Source organism: Mesoplodon bidens, assembly GCF_964165515.1.
Source record: "Mesoplodon bidens genome assembly, chromosome: 7".
NCBI classification, from domain to species: Eukaryota; Metazoa; Chordata; class Mammalia; order Artiodactyla; family Ziphiidae; genus Mesoplodon; species Mesoplodon bidens.
Window position 1 is genome coordinate 5,020,004 of NC_138164.1, and position 24,818 is coordinate 5,044,821.

General features: G+C 42.1%; 1 protein-coding gene across 3 annotated transcripts in view; it reads left to right on the top strand.

Moving 5' to 3' along the window:
• Nucleotides 1–24,565, top strand: part of ARHGAP32 (Rho GTPase activating protein 32) — a 262,887-nt gene extending 238,322 nt beyond the window's left edge. For all 3 annotated transcript variants that reach the window (XM_081238497.1, XM_081238496.1, XM_081238495.1), the window contains 8 exons: nucleotides 5,984–6,091; nucleotides 6,736–6,881; nucleotides 7,493–7,688; nucleotides 9,229–9,374; nucleotides 12,909–12,980; nucleotides 14,821–15,696; nucleotides 16,384–17,357; nucleotides 18,625–24,565. In XM_081238497.1, coding sequence (XP_081094623.1) covers nucleotides 5,984–6,091; nucleotides 6,736–6,881; nucleotides 7,493–7,688; nucleotides 9,229–9,374; nucleotides 12,909–12,980; nucleotides 14,821–15,696; nucleotides 16,384–17,357; nucleotides 18,625–20,880 — 4,774 coding nt within the window. In that variant the 3' untranslated portion in view covers nucleotides 20,881–24,565. The remainder of the gene's footprint in view (nucleotides 1–5,983; nucleotides 6,092–6,735; nucleotides 6,882–7,492; nucleotides 7,689–9,228; nucleotides 9,375–12,908; nucleotides 12,981–14,820; nucleotides 15,697–16,383; nucleotides 17,358–18,624) is intronic.
• Nucleotides 24,566–24,818: the final 253 nt, after the last annotated feature.

The following is a 24,818-nucleotide window of genomic DNA, read 5'->3' on the forward strand; positions in this document are numbered from 1 at the left end:
GAGATACTGAGAAATTGCTGAAGGTAGTGGGTGTATGACCACAGGTGTGAATACTTAGTGAATTGCTTTGCTTAAATCCAAAATATTGACACAGTGCTGGGTGCCTGTTTACTTGTTTACCCAGAAGATGACCCTTAAGGAATCTTCACTGTTTTAAATTCCTTTTTTCTTTTTGCTGTTTTGTATGGGTGAATTCCACTGGTTTGTCTTGTAACTCACTGATCCATCCTTCTGCTTCATCCAGTCTGCTCTTGAATCCCTCTAGTATATTTTTTAGTTAGATTATTTTATTTTTCAGCTCTGTAACTTCTGTTTGGAACTTTCTTGTATTTTTCTCTTTGTTGAAGATCTCTCTGTTCATCCATTCTTTTCTCAAGTTTAATGAACATCTTTATGACCATTACTTTGAACTCTTTATCTCTGTTTCACTAGCGTCTTTTTCTGAGGTTTTGTCTTACTCTTTTATTTGGAATATAACCCTTTTTCCCTTCGTTTTGCCTGACCCTCTGTGTTTGTTTCTACGTATTAGTTGAAACAGCTGTCTCCTCTAGTTTTGAAGGAGTGGCTGCTGAGAGATTGGGCGGGGGGTCTGTTGTCTCTGCAGTGCCCTGGGGGTGATAGCCTGACAACATCTGTCTGTCCGATTGTTTGAGTGCTCTGGGCCTCAGAAACGCAAGCCCCCCAGTCTCCAGTACTAGGCATTCAGGGGCTTGCTCACACCTTCCAGATCTGGCAGAGGTGCGGTCAGAGCTCAGGAAGGAGGGAGCTCCATGTTTGTCATATCCCTCCCACTTGTGGGCCACCTGCCATGGGTGGGGGTAACTGGCACGACTGCATCTTTCCCCGCCGCTCCATCCCAGTGGGGCTTTCCCACCCCGCTTTTTTGTCCTTTCTGTAGAAGAGCTGCTCTGCCAGCCTTTAGGTCTTTTGTGGAGAGAGTCATCCTATGGGTATCTAGTTATAGCTTTGGTGTGTCCGCGCGAGGAGGTAAGCTCAGGATCTTCCTACACCACCATTTTGAACCCTCTCTTTTGTTGCTGCTTTTTAAAACCCAATTTAATTTGTATGTTTGCTTCAACTCTCAGAAATACTTTTGCTGTGTCTGAGAAGACAGAATAAAATGGAGGATGACTGCCATTTAGTGAGAGAAAGAAAATGGCATAAATTATGGATTGATTATAGTGTACAAAGAAGCAAAAAGATAAAAATTTTAAATTTCAGTTATTGACAAGAAATTAAATTCAGTAGATGTTTTTTTTAATTCACAGATTAAGTAATTTAGTGTTGATCTTTTCAAAATGACATTGTTCATATATATATTTTAAAAATTGGCACTAAATTTGGCACTAAATCAACACGAAAATTTTCAATCAACATTAAAAATCAACACCTTTTTTAGTCAACTCTGTAGCTGTAAATGCCTGGCAGTCGAGTCAGGAAGTAACTCAGCATTGGCTTGTCCTGTTACTGTGGCCTGTCTTAGGAAGAATGTGAGAACTTTGAGGGGGTCTTAAGAACCCACTGAAGAGTGAAAAAAAACCTTAAAAGAACTTTTGTGAAGCAAGCTCAAGAAATTTAGGTGTTTAGCCCTGAAAAAGAAGGTTGGGAAGACAAATCTGATCAACACACAGTTATTAAAAAATATTTTTAAGGGGGACTAGGACTTTCTTTAACTTACCAGAAAAAGAAACCTAGTGCAATACAGAGAATATTGGCTTTGGTAGATAGACCCAAGTTTGAATTTCCAGCTTCATCACTTACTAGCTGTGTGGCCTCTCCAAACATCAATCTCCATATATGTGAAAATACTAACAATACCTTCTGAAGAGGATGCCTTTTAATGTAATGAGATCAAATGTGTGAATGAGTCTGGCCTTTAATATTTTTTTTAGTATAAAGCATAGCAAGACAGATGATTAGATTTAAGCCGAGGCTTCTTTATAGTTTTACATGAGGTACTATGCGAATATCTTTTCTCTCTAAGTTAAAATGGTCAATATAACTTATGTACATAGTTTTAAAAAATCAAACGCTTATGCAAAGCTGGCAGCAAAAAACCAGCCTGGGGCTTTCATGATGGCGCAGTGGTTAAGAATCCACCTGCCAGTGCAGGGGACACGGGTTCAAGCCCTGGTCCAGGAAGATCCCACATGCCACGGAGCAACTAAGCCCATGCACCACAACTACTGAGCCTGCACTCTAGAGCCCGCGAGCTACAACTACTGAGCCCTTACGCCACAACTACTGAAGCCTGCACACGTACAGCCCGTGCTCCACAACAAGAGAAGCCACTGCAATGAGGAGCCCGCTCACTGCAACAAAGAGTAGCTCCCGCTCACAACTAGAGAAAGCCCACGCACAGCAATGAAGACCCAATAATGCAGCCAAAAATAAATAAAATAAATAAATTAAAAAAAAAAACAGCAGTCTCCTCTCCCCGTTCTAATTTCTCTTACCCAGAAGTTATTATTCTCAACTCTTACTTCTAGAGTTTACTCCCCTGTTTCTAAATAGCACGCTTATGTTTTTATTTCCTGATTTTTCATTTTTAGGTATAATTATTTGCCTTCATTTTGTGGTAAATGAGGGTGTGGCTGTAACTCCCCTCCCCCAGTAGCACACAAACACACGGCTCCTTCTCTCCTCTTCCTAGTCTGGTTGTATCAGCATTTGGTGTGCAGCCAGAGTTCATGTTCTACGTCGTTGTAACTACTTAACTGTTATTCACAGCTGCATCTACTAGTAGACTAGGATTTTATTTCCCTTTTGGGATAACTGTGTGTTTTCTTGGAGTGATGGCCTGTTTTTGGTTTGCTGAGTATCTGTTTATTGCTCGTCTGTCCCCTGTCTCTCTCACAGAAGTGTGGATGTTCTCTTAGTTGTATTTAAACATATCAAGCAACCTTTTTTTTTTTTTTTTTTTTTTTGCGGTATGCGGGCCTCTCACTGTTGTGGCCTCTCCCGTTGCAGAGCACAGGCTCTGGACGTGCAGGCTCAGCAGCCATGGCTCACGGGCCTAGCTGCTCCGCGGCATGTGGAATCTTCCCGGACCGGGGCACGAACCCGTGTCCCCTGCATCGGCAGGCGGACTCTCAACCACTGCGCCACCAGGGAAGCCCCCAAGCAACCTTTTAAAAGAAGTTTTTCCCCATGAAAACACCCCTCCTGGTGCTTTCCGTCCCACTGCTCTGTCTGGGTTGATTGCTCTCTGAATCTCCACGCGGCTCCAGCCCTTCACCTTCCTCCTGGAAATTCCCTCCATCGCTTTCTTCACGAGTTAGATCCCTTCTCTTATGGATCTCTGGCTGTCACCTTCCATGTTTTACTCCCTGCTTTTCTAGTGTACATCTTCAGTAGCTCTGTGAGAAGAGGTGTATGGGAGGTAAATGTTTTGAGACTTTGATATGAAAATGCTCGCATTCTCCTCGAATATTTGACTGATAGTTGGCTATAGAATTTTAGTCTGTAAATAGTATTTTCCCATAATTTTGATGGTATTACACTATTGGCATCTAAGCAAAAATGCTGCAGCAAAGTCTGATACTAGAGTGCTACTTTTTTATATGATCTATTTTGTATTGTGTATATCCTTTCTGGATGTTTTTAAATTTAGAACATAGCCAGTGGTCTGTTTCCTTAGTGACTCATCTTGGAGTGGGTTCTTTTTCATTCTTTGCTCTGGGCACTCACTGGGCTTTTTTGGAAACTTCTGAGAAATTTTCTTGTATTATTTCCTTGATGGTTCTCATTGCAATGTAAACCTCATCCCTTTTCTTTATTCTCTTTCTGGAATTGTTTTAACTCTTGAACTAATAACTCTTTTAGTTTCTCACCTTCTCTTTGCCAGTTTCCACATATGGGTTTCCTCCAGTCCATCTCATGATTAAAAAAAAAAATTACTTCTGAGAACTAACTGCCTGCCTTCCCTTCCTCCCTCTCTTTCTTGTTTCTCTGAATGTTTTTCCTTTACAGTATCCTATTCTATTCTTATTTCATGGATATATCTCTTCTCTCTGTGAGAATATTATTGGTATTACAGGTTTTGTTTTGTTTTAAATTGTTCTCCGCTCATCACGGTACTTGTTTCTTCCTCATTTGGCGGCTAATCTTTATCAAGACTTTGCAGAGCATTCCACTGAGGTTTCATAGAAATCTTTTTGAAATTTTGTCTTATAAATGTTGATGGCATTTAACTTAACTATGAATTAAAATAGCCTTGCATAAATAGTCATAGAAATACTTAACATTGGCTTTAGGTAAGCTTATAATTCAAATGATATTAGTCGAAGTATTCAGTATGTTAGCCAAAGAAACTTATTGTGCCTTGGACATTAATCATCAGTACGTTTTACAGAGGTAATTGAGAGTGTTATTGGTTAATCTTGTGGGTGAATTAAGAGAACATCAGTAAGAAGGGTAGGAAGAAACCCTATCATATATCATACAGAGAGAGAGTATATATGTGTGTATATATAGAGAGAAAGAGTATGTATGTATATATCATATGTATATATACATGTGTATATTATATATATATATATATATTTCTCATATAGTGAAGTACAGATGTCTTCTATATATTTTATATTTTACACAAATAATCTCCCACCATGTTTTATTTATATTCCTTATATATTTATCCCCTGCAGTGTAGTACATTTATATCACCTATTATATATAATTTCTATATATTATAGAAATTATAGTGTAGGGCTTCTGGAGCCAATGGCCTGTGTTAGCTGTCTGACCTTGTGACCTTGGGCAAGTTCCTTTGCCTCTGGGCTCAGTTTCATTGTTTGTAAGAGAGAGATAATAGTACTTTTCTCATAGGATTGTCACGAATATTAAAAGGAAAACACTCAGAACAAGGCCTGTTAAATAATTACTGTTTATATGAGTTAATAACCATTATTATTATCATTGTTATTGTCTGCTGTGTATCTTTATGTTTTTACTTTGCTGTGTATTTTATCTCTACAGACACACATACACAGAAACATAAATGTGTGTGTGAATATATATATATATATAAATATGCTCGCACACATACATATATATTTCCTACTATATTGATACATATAACTTTTTTACTATATTATGCTTATCTACTCTACTATTATTTATATTTCTTCTACCAAAGTATATATTCTTCTTTATTATATAGATATTTCTTAATAATATATAGGTATTTCCCCAGGTATTTAATAGTTTTATAAGCTGATAGGTAATGCCTCTGTGTTTATCTGACTTGACTTACATTTAAGCTGATCATGCTTTATTTCCCAAAATACTCTGCCCTATTGTTTAATCTCTCTATATATAAAAAATTATTTAAATAAATCACACTTAGAATGTATAAGATAAACCAGGATATTAGGATTTGAAGTAGGCTTTCTATTCCAAGAGCATGTTCAAATTGTTCAAATATTTTCCCTCTTGGTACCTACTGGAATTTTTCTTTTAACTCTTTTTAGGCTTGTGAAATGTTTTCTTTTACAGAAGAAAAGTTTAAATTCTTTCCTGTTAGCATGTCTGCTGCAAGTAGAATAGCATAACTTCTTGATAGTATTTGTCTAGAAACTAAATTTTGTGGAGGATTCACTTCACTGGTGTCCCTGAAACTAAATTTCTAACAGGCAGGAGCAAATATTCCTAAAGATTTCTTTAAAACTAAGACTGTTTTGTTTTCTGAGCCAGTTCTATCAGAAACTTTCATTTCTTACTGCATCTGCCTCAGACTTTTTTTCTTAGTATTCTGTAGATGTAATTATCATATATGAAATGTAGAATCCATAATATTCTGACAGTTCTGTAGTAGTAATAATATTCAAACCTAATAGGCAGGAAAAAAATTTGCTGGGGTTTGTATGGTTTCTTTTTCCATTTTGCCATTCCAAACTTACAAGTTAATTAGTGGAGCTTTTATGCTCTATACTGATACGTGGTGTTTCTTTTTGTTAATATGTTGTATTTCATTTTCCAGAACGCTGGAGTTCCTAATGAGACACTTGTCTCTTCTAGCTGACTATTGTTCCATCACAAATATGCATGCAAAAAACCTAGCAATTGTTTGGGCTCCAAACCTGCTAAGGTAAGTTGCATTTGACTTATGACCTGAAGTAGAAGCAGAGTGACTTTAAATAAAAGTAATTCATCAGTGTTCCTTAGAATAATTTTTAAAAATTAATTAGTTAATTTTATTTATTTTTGGCTGCATTGGATCTTTGTTGCTGCGCACGGGCTTTCTCTAGTTGTGGCCAGCGGGGGGCTACTCTTGGTTGTGGTGCGCAGGCTTCTCATTGCGGTGGCTTCTCTTGTTGTGGAGCACGGGCTCTAGGCGTGTGGGCTTCTGTAGTTGTGGCATGTGGGCTCAGTAGTTGTGGCTTGAGGGCTCTAGAGTGCAGGCTCAGTAGTTGTGGCACATGGGCTTTGTTGCTCCGCGGCATGTGGAATCTTCCTGGACCAGGGCTTGAACCCATGTCCCCTGCATTGCCAGGCGGATTCTTAACCACTGCGCCACCAGGGAAGCCCCCAAGGATAATTTTTAAAAGTCAGACTAATATGTTGTTTTTATGAGCATCTTCCTAAAATAGGCAATCAGGGTTTAGCCAAGGCACTGTAAAAGTATGCTTTCTTCCTCTGGTTTGTCTGTGATTTACACATAAAGCAAAAAATAATGCTCTTTAAGACTGCTATTTTGGGGACCCTGTGATGGTAATGTTGTTTACCCCACAGATCAAAACAGATAGAATCTGCCTGCTTCAGTGGGACAGCGGCTTTCATGGAAGTGAGAATTCAGTCTGTGGTTGTTGAGTTCATCCTCAATCACGTTGACGTCCTTTTCAGTGGGAAGATCAGCGCGGTCATTCAGGAAGGGGCAGGTATGGCTCTAACAGGTGTCGTTCACTACCAGGAACGTGTATTAAAGCCTCTCCCAGATTGGGAAACTGCATTTCTTATCTCAGTTTAGTAAATCTGTCTTAGTAGAAAGCAGCTAATTTATATCTGTTCCCCAAAATGCACAAAATAACAGTTATTTCGTATGTTTTTAGTGACTACTAAGTATTAGACCTATCATGATCGAAGTTCAGGGCCCATAAAAGATGTATCATGTCACCTATTACTGATGTATATAAAGGTGTAATATAGAGCAGCAGAAGTAAAATTCCTTCCAAAACTAAAAATAAATGAATGATACTAGGCCTTGCCTAGAATCTTTTAAGAAAAGAAAATAGTTAAATTACTTAAGGCATTTTGTATTTATATCTATCACCGTTAATAACCTGGTATGTAATCTACTCCTCACTTAGTATAAGGCTCTATTACTTTTACCATTTAAAAAACTTACTGAAGAAAATATAAAACAACACAGAAAGGGAGATAGATAGATAGACAGATAAGCAGATTGTTATATACACCCACAGATATTTATATTTTTTCCCCCCGTGTCATGAAGTTTTACTCTCTTCCTTGCTTTTTTTTCTTTCCAAAGCTTCTCTGTCAAGACCCAAGTCCCTGCTGGTTTCATCTCCATCCACCAAACTGCTGACACTGGAGGAGGCCCAGGCACGAACACAGGCTCAGGTCAATTCTCCAATTGTGACTGAAAACAAATATATCGAAGTAGGAGAAGGACCTGCTGCACTTCAGGGAAAATTTCACACCATAATTGAGTTCCCACCTGAAAGGTAAAACTCATTTAGTCCTCCTCAAAAATGTGCGTTTCATGGCTATTTGTTCTTTTCTTTTCTTTTACTTTTGCATTTTAGTATTACTATATTGATTTTGTGCCAGACTCTGGATGTTACTTCATAGGGACTGATGTGAATGATTCTCAAAAAGCATTACAACATCATGTCATTGTTGGAAAGGAGAGGAAAGTCTGCTGTACAGGGAATATTGTTAGGAAAAATGATACATTTCCTCCATGTAGGGTGTCATTTTCTCTCTGAAATATGTTGTTGAGAAATTTGTTTAGAAATAAACATTGCGACAGCTTATTCAAAAAACAGTGGATGGGTGATGGCGTGACATGGGTTCCCACTGAGTTCAGAGTAGACCAGTGCTCCTCACAGCACATCTCCCGACCGGCGGATCATTCTCGGCCAGCCCCAACCCCAGACCCACTGCACCAGAACTCTGGGCTGGGGTCCCGCAGTCAGTCTTTTATCAGACCTTCCAGGTGGTTCTGACGTGTGACAAAGTTTGAGAACCGCTGCCGTTCACTCTCTCTCCTTTCCAGCTCCTATTCTCTGTTTCTCTAAAGAAATGATAATAACACGGTTTTTATATCTTCTTTACTAAGTTACTGTGGGAAGACTAATGTATGTGAGTTAATTTTGACCTTGGGTTACTGCTTTGGCTATTACATAGGAATGTGAGAACTTCAACTCCGTGGATTTGGATAGTACTAATGAAAGTTGGGAATTTATTTCCATGTTAGTGTACTTCTCTAAATTCCTTTCATTTCCCTTGATTAAAATGTCCTGACCATAGTAAGTTAGAACATCTTTGTCATTCTAAGTTTATCTTCAGTTTCTTGAATTTACATGATACCTCTATAATTTTCTCAAAAATCTCTTTATAGAATAGTAATCAAGAGTGTCGATGTTGGGATACAGATAGACCTGGGTTCCAACTCTGACTGCATTATTTACTAGTTTTACAACATTAAGGAAGTCACTTCAACTTCTTAGTGTCATAATTTCCTCAGTTGTAAAATGAGAATAGTAATACCTACCTCATATGGTTTTATATAACTTAAATGAGATACTACATATACAGTTAGCATAGTGCCTGGCATTCAATATATGTTAGTTATTTTTCTTAAAACTTTTCTTCTTTTTTGGCTTAATTCTCTTTCCTCACACCTAAAATCATTTTCTTCAACTCTATTTTATTTTTGGAGTTTTAATATTTTCTATTCCCAAATATGTCTTATTCTCACTTGTTTCATGGATTGTGAGGTTAGATCCAAATATGAAAATCTGTATAAAAGTTATCTTTGTGAAACTAGTTACTGCTATTAAAATCCATACACTTAATTTTCATTTCCTGCTTTAGCCACACAGCTCAGCCGCACCAAGTGGAGTGAGCTCTGTGGAAGGTGGAGGTTTACCGTGTCAGCTGGGCCTCTCCAGGCTGCTTGGTTCTTTCCATCATTTATTCATTGTCCATACGTAAAGGTAGCCCCTTGGGTATCTTTATACAGATTATTTTCTCTCATAGGAGGAGGCCTCAAAATAAAATGAAAAAGTCTCCTGTGGGCAGCTGGCGTTCCTTTTTCAACCTGGGGAAATCATCATCTGTTTCTAAACGAAAGTTGCAGCGTAATGAGAGTGAGCCTTCAGAGATGAAAGCCATGGCTCTGAAAGGTCAGTGTGTCATCACACCTTCCCTTCTCTCTGCGCTGCGGGAGCAGTTTGCCTGCAGGGCCATGCTTCCCAGCCTGTCATGCGGCTCTTCTCTAACTCAGACACAAACTCACCACATTGTTATAACAGGCTTCAACAGGATACATCCTAGTTGTGTTGTTGCACGTGAATTGTCTTCTTTTACCAGTGCTTTAACCCCAAATACATATTACATATAAGTGTGTAGAAGTTCCCAATTTCTTTGGAAACTATATAGATTATATATAGTGTAAATGTGTTTAAAAATTCACAATATATTTGTAACGTAGTTTGTATATTGTTGGTAATAAAAAATAACCGCTGTGGTATTTAAACTTACTAGTGTACATATTTATAGATTTTAAAAATGACGAAGTCATATTTCAACATGCCTCTAAGAATTTATAAGTCTTATAACCAAAGAAGGTATCTTTTTACCAGATGATTCCTTGATGAGAGTATCTTATTGGATAGATAAATCTATTACTGTGTTGTTGAAAGTACTGCTCTTTTAAAAATCATTTAAATCTACTGATATTAACAGGTTCTGAATCTAGGAAGGAAAGTAGTGCTTACTTCTTGGGTAATGTTAGAAATACAACATTCAGTTCATTTAATTCATCATTCATTCAGTTTGCAGTCATGTACTAAGCATGTGCTAGATATTTTGATAGCAGCTTCTGCAGATAGAAAGAAAATTAAGACACCACCCCTGCCTTCCATGTCTTACTTGGGACATCATATGTGTAAGAAAATAAATTTCATGCAGAATCATAGCTATTGAAATAGAGGCTTATGTGAGGTATTTATGGCAAGAATTGTCAGTTCATGTGGGGAGAGGAAAGAGAACCTTGATTTGGGTTCTGAAGGATAAGTAGGGATTCACCTGGTCAACAAGGGGCTGAGAAAGGTATTTCAGGAAGTGGGAGCAGAGTGTGTGCTGGTGTGTGCAACAGGGAACCATGAAGAACGTGGCTGGGGGGATGGTACACAAAGAGGTTCCAGTTCTTAGGGGCCCAGGAAGCTTGCTGGAGTTTTGGTTTTGTCCTGCATTCCTTGGGGGGGGGTCATTGAATGGCTTTGTTACCGAGTCCAAGCTCGCTCTGCTTGCTGCAGGACAGCAGGCCAGTAAATCAGAGACGAGGTATTGAGGCAAGGAATACGGCCGGCAGACCGAGAAGATGGCAGTCTAAAGTCTCAAAATAACCATCTTATCGGGGGTTTGGATGCCAGCTTCTTTTATATATAGCACAGAGAGGGGGAGGAGATGAGGAAGTAAAGTAAAAAGGCCATACGTTTTGCATATATCACCTGGAATGGCCAGCCTCGGGGAGGGGACGTGTTAATTTCTTCTTTCTTGCAGCCATCCCCAGGTGGACAGGGTCTGGATGTTTCCCTGAACAAAGGCACTTTGGTTTAACCTTCAGGCAGAGGAGCAGGGTTCCCTGAGGCAGGCCATTACGTACAGACAGTACCCTTTTAGTGAACCAAAGCAGCGGAGAGCAAAGGTTAAAGTGAAAGAAACAGATCCAACGTGTAGTCCCGGTTTGTCTCTTCCCTGTTACAGCTTCAGTATATAACATGATCGGGTTTGGGTTTAAGAAAGATGACTTTGGCAACAGCATAGGGAATATATGGGAAGAGGACAAGACTGGAGGCTGGACAATAAATCAGGAGACAGTTACAATTGTGCAGGCAAGAAACGATGAGTGTCTGGAATAAGCAGTGGCCATGGGGGTGGGAAATAGATTTGAGAAGTGTTCAGGAAGCTGAATCTACAGGGTGGGTGACCAAATGGTGGTGAAAAATGAGAAAGATAATTTTCAGGTTTTGATTAAATGGTAAGGGAGTTGGTGGTGCCATTATGCCTGTAGGGAACAGTAGGTTTGGGAAGAAAAATAATGTGTTAATTTTGGACATAGTGAGTTGGACCTGCCCAAGAGGTGATTAATAGTATGGATCTGGCATTCAATAAAGGGGTTTAATCTAACTAGAAATGCAGATTTGAAAGTCATCAGCAAACCAAGGGTGAAAACCCTAGGCATGTATTCTATGGCTGAAGGAGAGCCCGTTGAGTGAGGGAAGCGAGTTGGGGCCTGAGTCCTGGAGAAAAGCAGTGTTTAGAGGGTGGAGAAGGCAGAGCTGTCATGAAAGGAGAGTGAGAACAAACGGCGCCTAGGCGGGGAACAAGAGCTGAGCGCCAGCAGCAGAAGTCATGGAGGAAGGGCTTACAAGGAAGTGTCAGCAGCCTTGAGCACTGCCAAGAGGTTGAAAGAGGAGGAGGATGTTTAACAAATAAGGTTCAACATGTGTAATTAATTAAATGACCTGTGTTAGTTTCCTAGGGCTGCCATAACAAATTGCCACAAATTCAGTGGACAAAAACAACAGGAATTTGTTTCCTCACAGTTCTGGAGGCTAAAAACTGAAATCAAGGTGTCAGCAGGGCCATGTTCCCTCTGAAGGATCCAAAGAATCCTTCGTGGCCTCTTCCAGCTTCTGGGGACACCTGGTATTCCTTGGCTTGCAGTGGTACCACTCCAGTCCTGCCTCCATCCTCACAGGGCTTTTGCTCTCTCTGCATCTTTTCTTCTTAAAAGGATACCAGTCATTGGATTTAGGGCTCACCCTAAATCCAGCTTTGTTGCTGAAATATCGGCTTCCCTGTGCACCGATGCCGAACAGAAACACGGAGACAGAGATTTTGGAGGAAGAGAGAGATGGCTTTATTTTTCTGCCAGGCAGAAGGGAAGACACAGCAGGCTAGTGCCTCAAGAACTGGGCCCCCCTGTCCTGGGGAATTACAGGGGTTCTTATCGGTGGAACGCCCAAGGATAAGTGCTAGGATCAAAGTGGGGAAGGTCTTGCATTCTTCTTCCAGTATTTTAAAACGGTCACTGCTGGCGTCAGGCAGCCTGTTAATTGGGTCCGTTCATCTCTGGGTTATCAACCTGCGGCCTTCTTTCTGAAATGTGAACAGCTACAAGGGGTGATTTGCTACAAGAGAATGCAGCGAGAGTGAACGCCAGGTGCAGGGTACAATTCATATGGAATCAGAGAGTAATTTTTGTGAAGGACATGTCTAGCTACAAGTATTTGTTAGTAGTAACAGCTAAAGAATAACCAGGATTGCTTAACTCTTTCAGGGCTGTTTATATTGTTTCCCCAGCCTGTTCATTGTTGCTTATTTTTCTTGTTTATCAGAAAAGTCTCATTTCTATTTTTGCTGCAACAGTATGAGATCATCTCAAGACATACTGATCTTTAGGAAATACAAAAGCAAGTTTTAAAACTCATCTCTATTCTCAAGTTCATAATCCTTTAGAAAAGATTTTTCACATAAGAAACCACTTGAGAACAGTACAACACATTATAAAATACAATGCAAAATTGAATATGGTTGCAAAAATATAATTACTCTTGCAAGTTAAATATATGCACAGAAAAGCACTGTTCCCTTTCAGTACGTATGTAATGGTGAATAAAGCGTGACACTGTTTGCTTTCGACTCTTCAGGTGTCAGGGCAGAAGGGACCTTGCGCTCAGCGAAGAGTGAGGAGTCTCTCTCTTCTCTCCACGCAGCCGATGGTAAGACTAAAGCATCAGTTGTTTTACTCTAGAATATATTTCATAAAAGGACACACAATTAATTGTATTTTATAAATACATGCGTAATAAATAGGCTATAGACTAGGATTTCCTAAAAATACTAGTATCTATTGATATTTAGCATTGTCCATTGATGTTTTAATATGGTACCAGTCTTTAATTTCTTCACTTTTGACATGATTGCTATTCAATTTACATAAAAATAGGTGAAGTGTTTTAAGTTAACCATTTATATTTATTAATGCCCAGTGGAAAATGGTGTTAATAGTATTTCTTTCTTTAAATTTCACAATGAGAGCACAATGTTTGTTACAAACTATAAAATTAAGCAGTTTTGATGTTTAGACCAGTAGTCTTTTGTCTTACAAATTTAACCTGACGTTAAATCTCATACATCACTTTGGTTAGAGGCAGCCCTCATTATCTGAGGATGATTAGTACCAGGAGAAGACAACTTAAAGTGAATCTGCTTAAAATGGGGACCAAAATTTTATGGTAAATAGTACAAAAAGATTTGACTGCAACTTGAAGAACAAAACTAAAAAATTTTGAAAATAACTTTTTAGCTTCCGTTTAGCATAAGTCGGGTTATAGTTGCAACTCTGTACTAATTTTTAGAATGAACAAAGATTACTTCCATGTTGACTTGGAGGGAGGTAGAACTTTTTAGACAAAACCATGCAGTTTAGCAAATAGGACATCCTCCACGTCATGTTTGGCTTGTGCAGCAGTATGGTAAAAAAAGGCCCTTGCTGCAAAAATAATCAAGAGCTGCATTGATTTCCCACGGACTTTTCTTAATCCATTGGTATTCAAATTGTGCTCTTTTGAAGTTTCCTGGGGTATCCTCCTTCTGGTCAACTTTCTCATCCTCATTTATAACTTCTAACTGCCAGGTCCTCATCGACCAATGGCTCTGCTTGTGATTCAACAAATCCTCGCATTTCACTTCAGTTGGGTGTCTGACATCTTACTGGTTTTCCAAGATTTTCCATTTCACTGAAGTTAAGAGAATGGTTCACAAAAACAATGCAGTGGGCTGGGTAGGTGCTTGTATTAAGCAGCAAATAATATTTGAGTAGGGATTAATTTTATAAGTGGTAAACACATTAGTGGATGTGTTTGTGTTAAGACAGTGCCTTTTTATAGTACATTTTCACTATGTCGATTCTAATCATTGTAATAGAATAATGAGATAGAGGACTTCTTTTACCAGTTGGATGTTTAGCAGTATCATAAAATCAGGTAATACTCTACCACTCTTAAGGCCTCTCCTTGAGAAACTAAAAGCCTGTTCTTGTTAAAGAAAAAAAATTATTTTTAAGTATTTGAAAGGAATCCTTTACTAAATATATGTAAACACTTTTTTTTTGAGAAGTTCAATTTTGTAGAGATTTGGGTATGAGGAGTTTTCCTCAGAAAAACAGAAAACCCTTTTTGCTATTGTATGTCCAAAGTACCATTTAAAGTGGTTACTTCTACCTCACAAATCATGTGTGAGGTCAGTGATAAAATCAGACAAAAAGAAATGAAAAACTTGGGCAAAGTCACAAGAGTCAGTGTTGGTTGGACTAGTAATAGAATCTAAGAGTTTTGAGTCCTTTTTCCTATTGAAACCATCAAATGCATTCTCCCTCTGATTGTATCAAATGTGTTTGTTATTTAGCATTTGCTTTGCAAGTTCCACCTGTGTGCCCCAAGAGACAATTATGTTTTCTTACTCTATATGGCATGTTTCTGCTGTACTGAGTAGATGATTTATCACGGCACCGTGTATCCTGTGACATTCATACTCTGATATTGTATCCATTTTTACCAGGTGATTCCAAGCTGTTCCGACCCAGAAGACCCAGATCTAGCAGTGATGCCCTGAGTGCCTCTTTTAATGGAGAGATGCTGGGGAACCGCTGTAATTCCTACGATAATCTGTCTCACAACAATGGAAGTGAGGAGGAAGTAGGGCTGCTGCACATCCCTGCTCTCGTGTCTCCGCATTCAGCGGAGGATGTTGACCTGAGCCCACCAGACATCGGGGTAGCCAGCCTGGATTTTGATCCAATGTCATTTCAGTGCAGTCCTCCTAAGGGTGAATCAGAATGTCTGGAGAGCGGGGCTTCCTTTTTAGACTCATTGGGATACTCCAAGGATAAACAGAGTACCAACAGAAAGGACACAGAAGCAGGTGGTAGCCAGTCTCAGACTCCAGGAAGCACTGCCAGTTCTGAACCTGTCTCTCCTCTTCAGGAGAAACTGAGTCCATTCTTTACCCTGGACTTGAGCCCAACTGAAGACAAATCATCTAAGCCAGCCTCGTTCACTGAAAAGGTCGTCTATGCTTTCTCTCCAAAGATTGGACGGAAATTAAGCAAATCCCCCTCTCTCAACATATCTGAGCCAATTTCAGTGACCCTTCCCGCTCGGGTGTCAGAAGTCATCGCTACCGTCGCAAACACAGCAGCTCAGAATGCACCTTCTCCAGCTTGGAACAAAAGTGGTGAAGAAAGTGATGTCATAAATAGATCCCCCACCCAGGTAGTAAAGATAAAAGCAAACGAGAGAGAGGCCCAGGAAGGGTGTGAGTCTGAAGTCCAGCCCCTGGACCAGGTGGCTGCTGCAGACGCAGACCCGCCAGGGAAGGAGGAGCCTGCCTCAAGCAGTCAGAGTAAGGCTGTACCTTCTGGACAGACTCAGACAGGTACCATTTGTTTTCCTCCATTCTTTCTTTAAGCTAAGAGGGATCTTCAATCCTGTGTGCCAACTGTGCCTTTTAAGAGAGAAATTTACTCCACAGCTAGCCTTTAATCAAACAGAATGTTTTTCTAGGTGGTGCTGATGGCTCAAAGCCCTAAATTAAAATCAGTCAAACAGAAAATCCCCCAAAGGGCCAGTGGTCCTGCTTCAAACCTTCATAAAGTCCCCTTATCTCCTTGGACAGTCAGAATTCCTGGATCATTTTTGCACAACTTCGTAGCTCTTGATTCTGTTTTCTCTTCTGATAAAATACCTAAATTATAGCCTTACAAGTTAACCAGCCAGCCTACACCGTCAAATATAAAAACTATCCTTAATAACAATCTGCAAGCACTCGAAGCTTGTTTTCTAAGCAATCTTTTCTGAGCCAGGTGAGGGACCTGCTTCACCCCCATCTCTGTAGCAATCCAAGAGGAGATTGCAATCTTAAACACTCTTTGTTTTAGTTTTCCTTCTGAACCAGATGTGTTTTCTACAGCATTTGCATGTGGGATAGAAGATCGTGGATTGCCATTTTGAAATATGGAAGGCACCCATTTTTTTAGTGATGAAATGGGGTGTGTTTGGCTTTCCGTATAGGATAACACAAGCTACCTTTTCACTTTCATTTTTTTTCCCAATTTCCCACCAGGAGCAGATACCCATGACCCCCCTCAGGATTCCGTTCCTGTAAGTTCAGTCTCTCTTATCCCACCACCACCGCCTCCGAAAAATGCTGCCCGCCTCTTGGCGCTGGCCTTAGCTGAGTCTGCACAGCAAGCCTCGACCCAGTCGTTGAAGAGACCGGGCGCTTCCCAGGCTGCTTGTACACATTATGGAGACACAGCAGTGGCTGCGACTGAAGAGAAACTGCCTGCTGCCTACTCTAGTGCTACCTTAGATAAAGCCTATTTCCAAACCGATAGGCCAGCTGAGCAGTTCCACCTCCAGACCAAGGCCTCCGGAAACTGTGACCAGCCAGCACCGGATACAGCAGCTACTGGGGTTTGTACCCATTCCACCACCACTGAATCTGGGGAGCAGCGACACCCAGCTGACATACCAGGCAGTCAGCCGCCTCGAATCTATTTATCTGGGGACCCAGAAAAGGCCAGAGTCACTTCAGTTCCCTTAACAGATTCTGAGTCTGATGATCACATAAGTTTCCCTGAAGACCAGTCTGTGAAGACCAGTATGCCGACTGTCTCCTTTGTGGACCAGGATCAGCTTCATTTCTACAGTGGAGATCAGCCTCCTTCTTATCTTGGTGCAAGTGTGGATAAGCCCCATCACCCTTCAGAACTTGCAGACAGAGCTCCCGCACCTTCTAATTTGCCTAGGGACAAAATCTACTCTCCTTCTGGGTCCCCTGAAGAGAATACCAGCACAGCCCCCGTGGCTTACATGACCACTGCTCCAGCAGCAGCTGACTTGAGCGCCAGGGAAGCCAACTGGGATGTGGTCGAACAGCCCAGCGCAGCAGGGTTCACCGCTGCCACCCTCCAGCGCGGTCACAGAACTAATCGTCCCCTCCCTCCGCCTCCTTCCCAGAGACCCTCAGAGCAGCTCCCAGTCCTGGGGCAGGTACAAGCCGCAGCCAGTATAGGATTAAACAACGCCCACAAGGTAAGAAGGGGGCAAGTCAGTGAGATGAAATGTGTATTTTTCCGAAGGTATGTCACTTTCCAGCAGGGTGTGTTGTTACCTTGAGTGAGATCTGACATCTGCCTTTAAGTCCTGTGGCAGGTTTCCATGAAACATTTCCCAGTTGAGGTTGGGATCTGCCTTTATTGTGATGCTGGTTTTCCTCTGAAAAAGGAGTGGTTACTCGGTGGCTCTAGTTTAACCATACTTGCTCCCTTTAGTTCCTAAGAAGGTAGGTAGTTTCTTCATAGAGATACGAAGAGACTGTGAACAGGTGAGTCACGCTGGGCCTTGGGTGTTAGGGTTGCAGGGTTTTCCGGCTCCATCACTGATTCACTGTGGCTCTGGGCAAGTCGTCCAACCACCTCTGCCAGTTACTCACGTCTGCACTACCAAAGCGCTGTATTCTCAGGACATTTGAAAGACTTTCTGCCTTACAGACTTTTTAGCACTATCAGAGATGACAGTGTCTTAGGACTTTTTGTTATTTTCTCAACATTAACCAGCAGATTGTTCTATAGTTAAGCACCTGTTTTGATGAGAGAATGTTATGCGCAGAATGCTAAGGGTTACTGTGGTCACCTTGAACTAAAAGGACTTCACTATCTAGTCTTCTGTGTGGGATGCTCCTTCTAGTGGCTGCTTCTCCAGGGGAGTGTGTTTGCAGCCCTGCAGTGAGGACCACGTTTGGCTTCTGCTGCCACTGACCGGCTGGAGCACTAGGAGGGAGGGAGAGACAGGGACTGTTGGATGTCACCTAGACAAGTCCCTTCCTGTCCTTCCCTGGACTGGGGGCTGAAAACTGTCCACTGGGCAGCCGTGAGTCACTTTAAAAACCTCTCCAGATAGAATCAATGCTTCTTGTTTAACAGAATGTTCTTGGTGTTGAGACTGAGCTACACAGATAGGGTGTATGTTTTTAAGCCTGGTGGTTATTTGGCTAAACTTCTGTTTGGTCGGCACAGTAAGATAGTGTCATGGGCCACCTCATCTCACATTGAAAACCTATCGTAAATGAGAACAGCTCTCCAAAGATGGGATGGCTGCCACATTGGATGGCCACACAGGCCTTCTTTTCGTGGCAGTGGGGACAGGTCGGTCTCTGTCCTGTCCAGTGTATCTGCACAGCTTGGGAAATTTCAAGCTGCTGCCCAAATGGCCTCAACTTGTGAGTTGTGAATTTATTAGCGTTTGAGTCCGTAGAGGGGAGCAGAAAAAACAAACTCATAATGTTATCATCTTTCAATAGGTTCAAGGAGTAGTTCTGGCTCCAGAGAGGCCGCCTGAACCCAGAGCCCTGGGTGACCCCACGCCTGTCCTGGCCGGCGACGGCGGGGCCGCCGCGCAGTGTCCCGCCTCTGCGCCCGCTCCCCAGCCCAGCCTTCCTGAAAAGGTGCAGGAAGGTGCCAGGGCCCCCCCGCTGCACCTGCGCGGCGAGCCCGTCCCCGTGCACTCCTCCTGTGGCTTCCCTACCCCGGGGCCCCCCACCAGGACCATGGAGACTAAAATCGCTGCTGCCATCCACTCCGGCTGTGCAGACACGCCCAGCAGCTCTGGGCACCATCCCTTTGTCACGACTTCCTCAGCCTCCGTGGAGGACGTTTTGCCTTTACCAGTCCCTGTCCCGCAAGCCAAGCATGCGTCTCAGAAAACTGCTTATTCCACCTTTGCTAGGCCTGATGTCACCACTGATCCCTTTGGTCCAGAAAACTGTTTGCATTTCAGTCTGACTCCAAACTGCCAGTACCGCCCCCAGAGTGTTCCCCCTCATCACGGCAAAGTGGAGCAGCACCAAATGTATGGCTCCAGATCAGAGCCACCAGCCTCCATGGGTCCTCGTTACAACACATACGTGGCCCCGGGCAGAAACGTGTCTGGACACCACCCGAAGCCGTGCAGCCGGGTCGAATACGTGTCCTCTCTGAGCTCCTCCGTCAGGGGCAGCTGTTACTCGGAAGAAATGCCCCTGTACCCCACCATCCGCAGGGTGCAGTCTCTCCACACCCCTCCGTCGTCCATGATTCGCTCTGTCCCCATTTCGAGGACAGAGGTGCCCCCAGATGATGAACCAGCCTACTGCCCAAGACCCCTGTACCAGTATAAGCCATATCAGTCCTCCCAGGCCCGCTCAGATTATCACGTGACTCAGCTCCAGCCTTACTTTGAGAATGGCCGGGTGCACTACCGCTACAGCCCCTATTCCAGTTCTTCTGGTTCCTATTTCAGCCCAGACGGGGCCCTGTGTGACGTGGATGCGTACAGCACAGTGCAGTTGAGGCCCCTTCACCGCCTGCCCAACCGCGATTTTGCTTTCTACAATCCTAGGCTGCAAGGAAAGAACGTGTACAGCTACGCTGGTTTGCCTTCACGTCCCCGGGCCAATGTGACTAGCTGTTTCTCTGCTAATGACCACAGTGTAGTCAACATGCCTCCAGTCGCCGACGTAAAGCACACTTACACCTCATGGGATTTTGAGGACATGGAAAAATACCGCCTGCAGTCCATCCGGAGGGAGAGCCGTGCGCGGCAGAAGGTGAAAGGGCCTGTTATGTCCCAGTATGACAACATGACCCCCGTGGTGCAAGATGACTTGGGTGGGATCTATGTCATCCACCTGCGGAGTAAATCAGATCCTGGGAAAACTGGACTTCTCTCGGTGGCAGAAGGGAAGGAGGGGCGGCACCCGGCCAAGGCCCTCAGTCCCGAGGTAGATAACCGCCTCTATAGGAAGCATCTGGAGCCAGAGTTCGACAGAGCCCACCACCATGGAGGACACGGCAGTGGGCAGTCAGAGAAGCCGACCCTCCCTCAGAAGCAGAGTAGCCTCAGGAACAGGAAGCTGCATGACATGGGTTGTAGTCTCCCCGAGCACAGGGCACATCAGGAAGCAAGCCATAGGCAACTGTGTGAATCAAAAAACGGGCCACCTTACCCACAGGGAGCCGGCCAGTTAGATTATGGGCCCAAAGGGATTCCGGACACTTCTGAGCCAGTCAGCTACCATAACTCTGGAGGGAAATATATTCCATCAGGGCAGGAGTCTCTAAGACTGAACCACAAAGAGGTGAGGCTCCCCAAGGAGCTGGAGAGGCCTCGGGCTCGGCAGATGGCAGCCCCAGAGAAACACTCCAGAGACTGCTGCAAGGAGGGGGAACACCTCGTGCAGTCAGCAGTCCCACCCCCTAAGCCAGAGAGGAGTCACAGCCTGAAGCTCCACCACACCCAGAATGTGGAGAGGGACCCCGGCGTGCTATACCAGTACCAAACACATGGCAGGCGCCAGGGCAGTGGGACTGTCGGGCCCCAGTACGATAACCTGGAGGGCTACCACTCCCCGCCCCAGCACCAGCGAGGAGGCTTCGGAGCAGCAGCGATGGGCACATATGTGCCCCCCAGCTTTCCCCACCCACAGAACAGGACATACGCTACAGCTCTGGGGCAGGGCGCCTTCCTGCCCACAGAGCTGTCCTTGCAGCATTCTGAGACACAGGTCCATGCGGAATGAGCCCCGGGAGCAATAGAGTTGAAGCAGCCTCTGCTGGACAGTGGACTGTTCTATTTTTTTCAGTAACCAAAAAAAAAGAAAGAAAAAAAAAAGCTACAGAACCCCCGACCACATTTAAAAAATAAGAAGAAACATAAATCACCATCTTTTCCCCCTTCCCTGCTTCACCACCACCTCTTCCATCTACAAACTGTCATTTTTGTCATTTAAAGACCTGAAAGATTGTACAGTACTGTGTTGACAATCTCATAAAGAAATTTGTTACAGACTGTACTTGCCATATATAAGGGCTGATTTGTAAGAGCCTGAGGACTGCCTTTTACTGAATTTGAGTTTGACTTCGTCCTTCCTAGCATGTTCTGTGTCCTTCAGAGCCGCTGATGCCCACTTCCCCGAAGGTCTTTGTGTGTGTCCTGTCCGTTCCCACTTGCTTTCCCAGTAGCCGTATCTTGCCTAGAGGGACACCCGTTTTTCTAACTTCATTCCCCCTGTCTCAGAAGGGGCTGTGTGTTACATGAGAGTGGAGAAAAACTTCTCCTTGATCCTTCACGTAAGTCTATTGGACATTTAGAAAATTATAACAAAAAAAGGAATGAAGACTTTAAGCATTTAATAACCATCACAGAATGTCAGACCACTTAGATCCAGGCTGAACCGTGCTTGTCACACCCTTCCATAGCTGCTCCTCGCAGCGCAGTGGGCAGACGCCTCTCACTGCAGAGGGATTTGTAAGCTAGAATTAAAGAACCTTCTTAGCTGGAAGTCAGTGACCTTTGTTAGTACCAGAAAACGACATCAGTGGTTCTAAGCTGCTGCCTGCCTTCAGTTCTTTTTGTTTTATTATTCTCAGTAATATTTGGTAAATTGTGACCCTAGTGAAATATTTCACACCATTTGTTTTCCTAAAGCAACTTTTGTTTTTCATTTTAAAAAAAAAACAGCATGGTTTGACTGGATAAACACATAATTTATCATGATTACAAATTTACATGTTAATTTGTTTCTAAACCAGGTGTCCTGGGAATTCTTAAAGTAGCTACAGGTTATCTGTTAGTAAACTGAGCGTTCCTGTAATAACCACTTAGCACAGCCCGTTTCACCTGCTGGAATTCTGGGCGGTGACCGTTTACACCCTGAGGAATGAACGTACTGTCTCTTCCCTCTGTCCTTGTGCGATCACAGTCTTACTGTAATTGCCATCCACACCAGCATTTCAGGTATAGTCCTTACAACGCTGGAGACATGTTAAACATGTTTATACCCAGGGCTTTCTTTTGAAAGTTGCATTCCATTTTCTCAACCCACCTCACCACGTATGCCAGGCTAGAAGGCAGTCCTGTATTTATAAAACGAGTTGAGATCGTCATGTCATTCCATAGCTCTTTATAATACTTGATTTTTATACATTCACATGTTTTAAATGCTCAGTTTGTAGAAGATACTAGGAGAATTTCATTCCATTTACTGGATGGTTGCTGCTCTGGCTTTTTAAAACTTGGAATCAACTTTTATTTAGAGCAAAGAAAAATCTTTTAAGAGGCTAAATTCATGCTGCTATTATTGCTGTGAAATTGTATAAAGATTAGGATTCATGCCAGTTTTTTTTAATCTAAAATATCATGTGATTGCATTTTAAGGGTTTATATTTAGAAAAAAATAAAGTTTTAAGAGCAACACACTTACCTATATGTGGAAATACGCTGTAAGGTTTTCTTTCGTTCCCCCAGAATTGATCAGAGAGATTCAATAAAGATCATGGTAGAAATCCTAAAATTATGGAAAATGTCTGCAGAAATTCAGACCTCTAGATGAAAAGTGCAGACCGACCTGGTATATAGTCACAATGTTAGGGAACCTGATAGGATACTTCCATTTAGCACACACACATCAAGAGCTCTGTGCAGGAATTGCTCTTTGGTGAATATGCGGCACTAATATTTTTTCAGCCATAGCCATCTTTTTGTCAGTAGGCAATCCATTGTCCCCTTGAGATCATACAAGCCCTGTAAGCTCTCACCAACAGCAGGGAGACTAGGAAGCGGAGCTGGTGTGACCTGGAGATACAGACGGCTTTAGGAACTGAGAGCCTCGAAGGATGTGGCTGAAGGTGTCCAATTTTAACGTCTGTGGATTCGTCACACACAGTATTGACTCCTGAGACTAAGGTCTGTTTTATAAATACTAAGGTTAATTCTTGAAGGCGGTTACTTTATTAAAGTGCTGTGGGTTTAGAAATGTCAGGTAAATATTTTGAATACAGAATAATGACTCAAATTCCTGGTATAAGTGTGAAACACAAACTTTAGGTAAAATCTACAGTTGTTGCACTTAGTGTAGGTACAGCCTTAACTCTGGGTTCAGTTATTTGAAGGACTTTGCCAGTATCCTTCCCTTTCTTATATTGTGGGTAGACGGCAGGTCACTGTGACCCGGTTACCTCAGCATAGTTCACCTTGTGTGTGACTTCACAGATTAACTGTTTTGACATGGAGCATTATGATGAGGAAATGGAGCTGCCTTATGCATTAAACCCAGAACTTAATTCTGTTGGTATTTTCACAGCCATGTCTCCAGATTTTATCCTTTTTGGCAAAATTCTGATACCACAGCTTTGTTTGATTGAAATAAATATTCCCTGGATGTCTGGCCAGAGACTTTGCTAACAGCCCCGGAGATGCCATCTTCTTTGAGTAAATTTCATCTGAGCCTTATCACTTCCTGTAGTCAGTTTCCTTCTAAACATGCAAGTCCCTGGGGATGGTCCCAGGATAGGGCCTGCACATTTTTATAATGGGAAAGCATTTTTTTAAAGGGTCAGGTTGAAATATTCTAGGACTAATCCTGTAAAGAAGAGGGACCATTAAAGTGAGTGGGGATAGAAGAATAGGTTATTACCACATCTGAAGCAGCAGTAGCCATATACAGGGTAAATTTGAAATTTGCCCTTTAGTTTAAAAAAGGAGCCTGCAAAGTCCATATATTTGTTCCCAGCCCTGTCAGTCACCCATTCAATATGTTGGCAAAGTATCGTCTGAGCAGTGTGTGTAAGAATTAATGATGAAAGCAAAAGGATGTCAGAAAGTTAATTCCAAATGGTTAGAGGCATGTGATTTTTAGTACTGTGTGTTACGGAAATGTCAGGAATGGTATATTTTAACTGTGTGCAAGCTAATGTCAGTGTGCACAGAGGGTCTTTTTTCCTTTTTCGATTAGTGCTGTTAGTGTTCAAAGAATAAAAATGGTTGTTTTACAGATTAGATTCCAAGGTAGCAAAATCTGATTTTTCAACCATGACCTGCATGAGAGAAGCATCCTAGGAAGTCTTAGATCATACTTCTGAGTTCTTAACTTTAATTTATATAGTGTTTTTTTATGTTTTAATATTTTTGTGAACTGGTGTAAATTGTTAATGCATATAAGCTTGTGTATTTTTGTAAATAGTTTGTGATTTATTTCTTGACCCATATGTAAATATTTAGAGTCTCATTTCTTCAAAAGTTATTTGAAGCTGAGTTGTGGGTTTGGGGTTTTGTTTGTTTGTTTCTTTGTTTGTTTTGGATGGGGGTGGGGGGAGAGAAGGGATTTTGTACTCTGATAACCCAGATGGAGATACCTTGTGGTTTAAAGCAAATGTCCCACTGAAAGCAATTCAGATATCAACAAAATTATTTCAGGTTAAAACAGACTTCCTTGTGTATGTGTTTCCTTTTTAACCTAATATGAATTATAACAGAATAGATGGGGTAATTGGGGGTATTCAGACCAAAAGTTTAGCATTTGTATGACACAGACTATTATACCAAAAGGAATATTATTTTATTTGAGGGAAGGGATTTAATGTCTCCTGTTTTTATCTGTCACAGTACGCTGCCTGGCCGAATTTTCCCCAGGTCAGATAGTACCTTTAGAACTGCAGAAACCTTGACCTGCACTGGAGG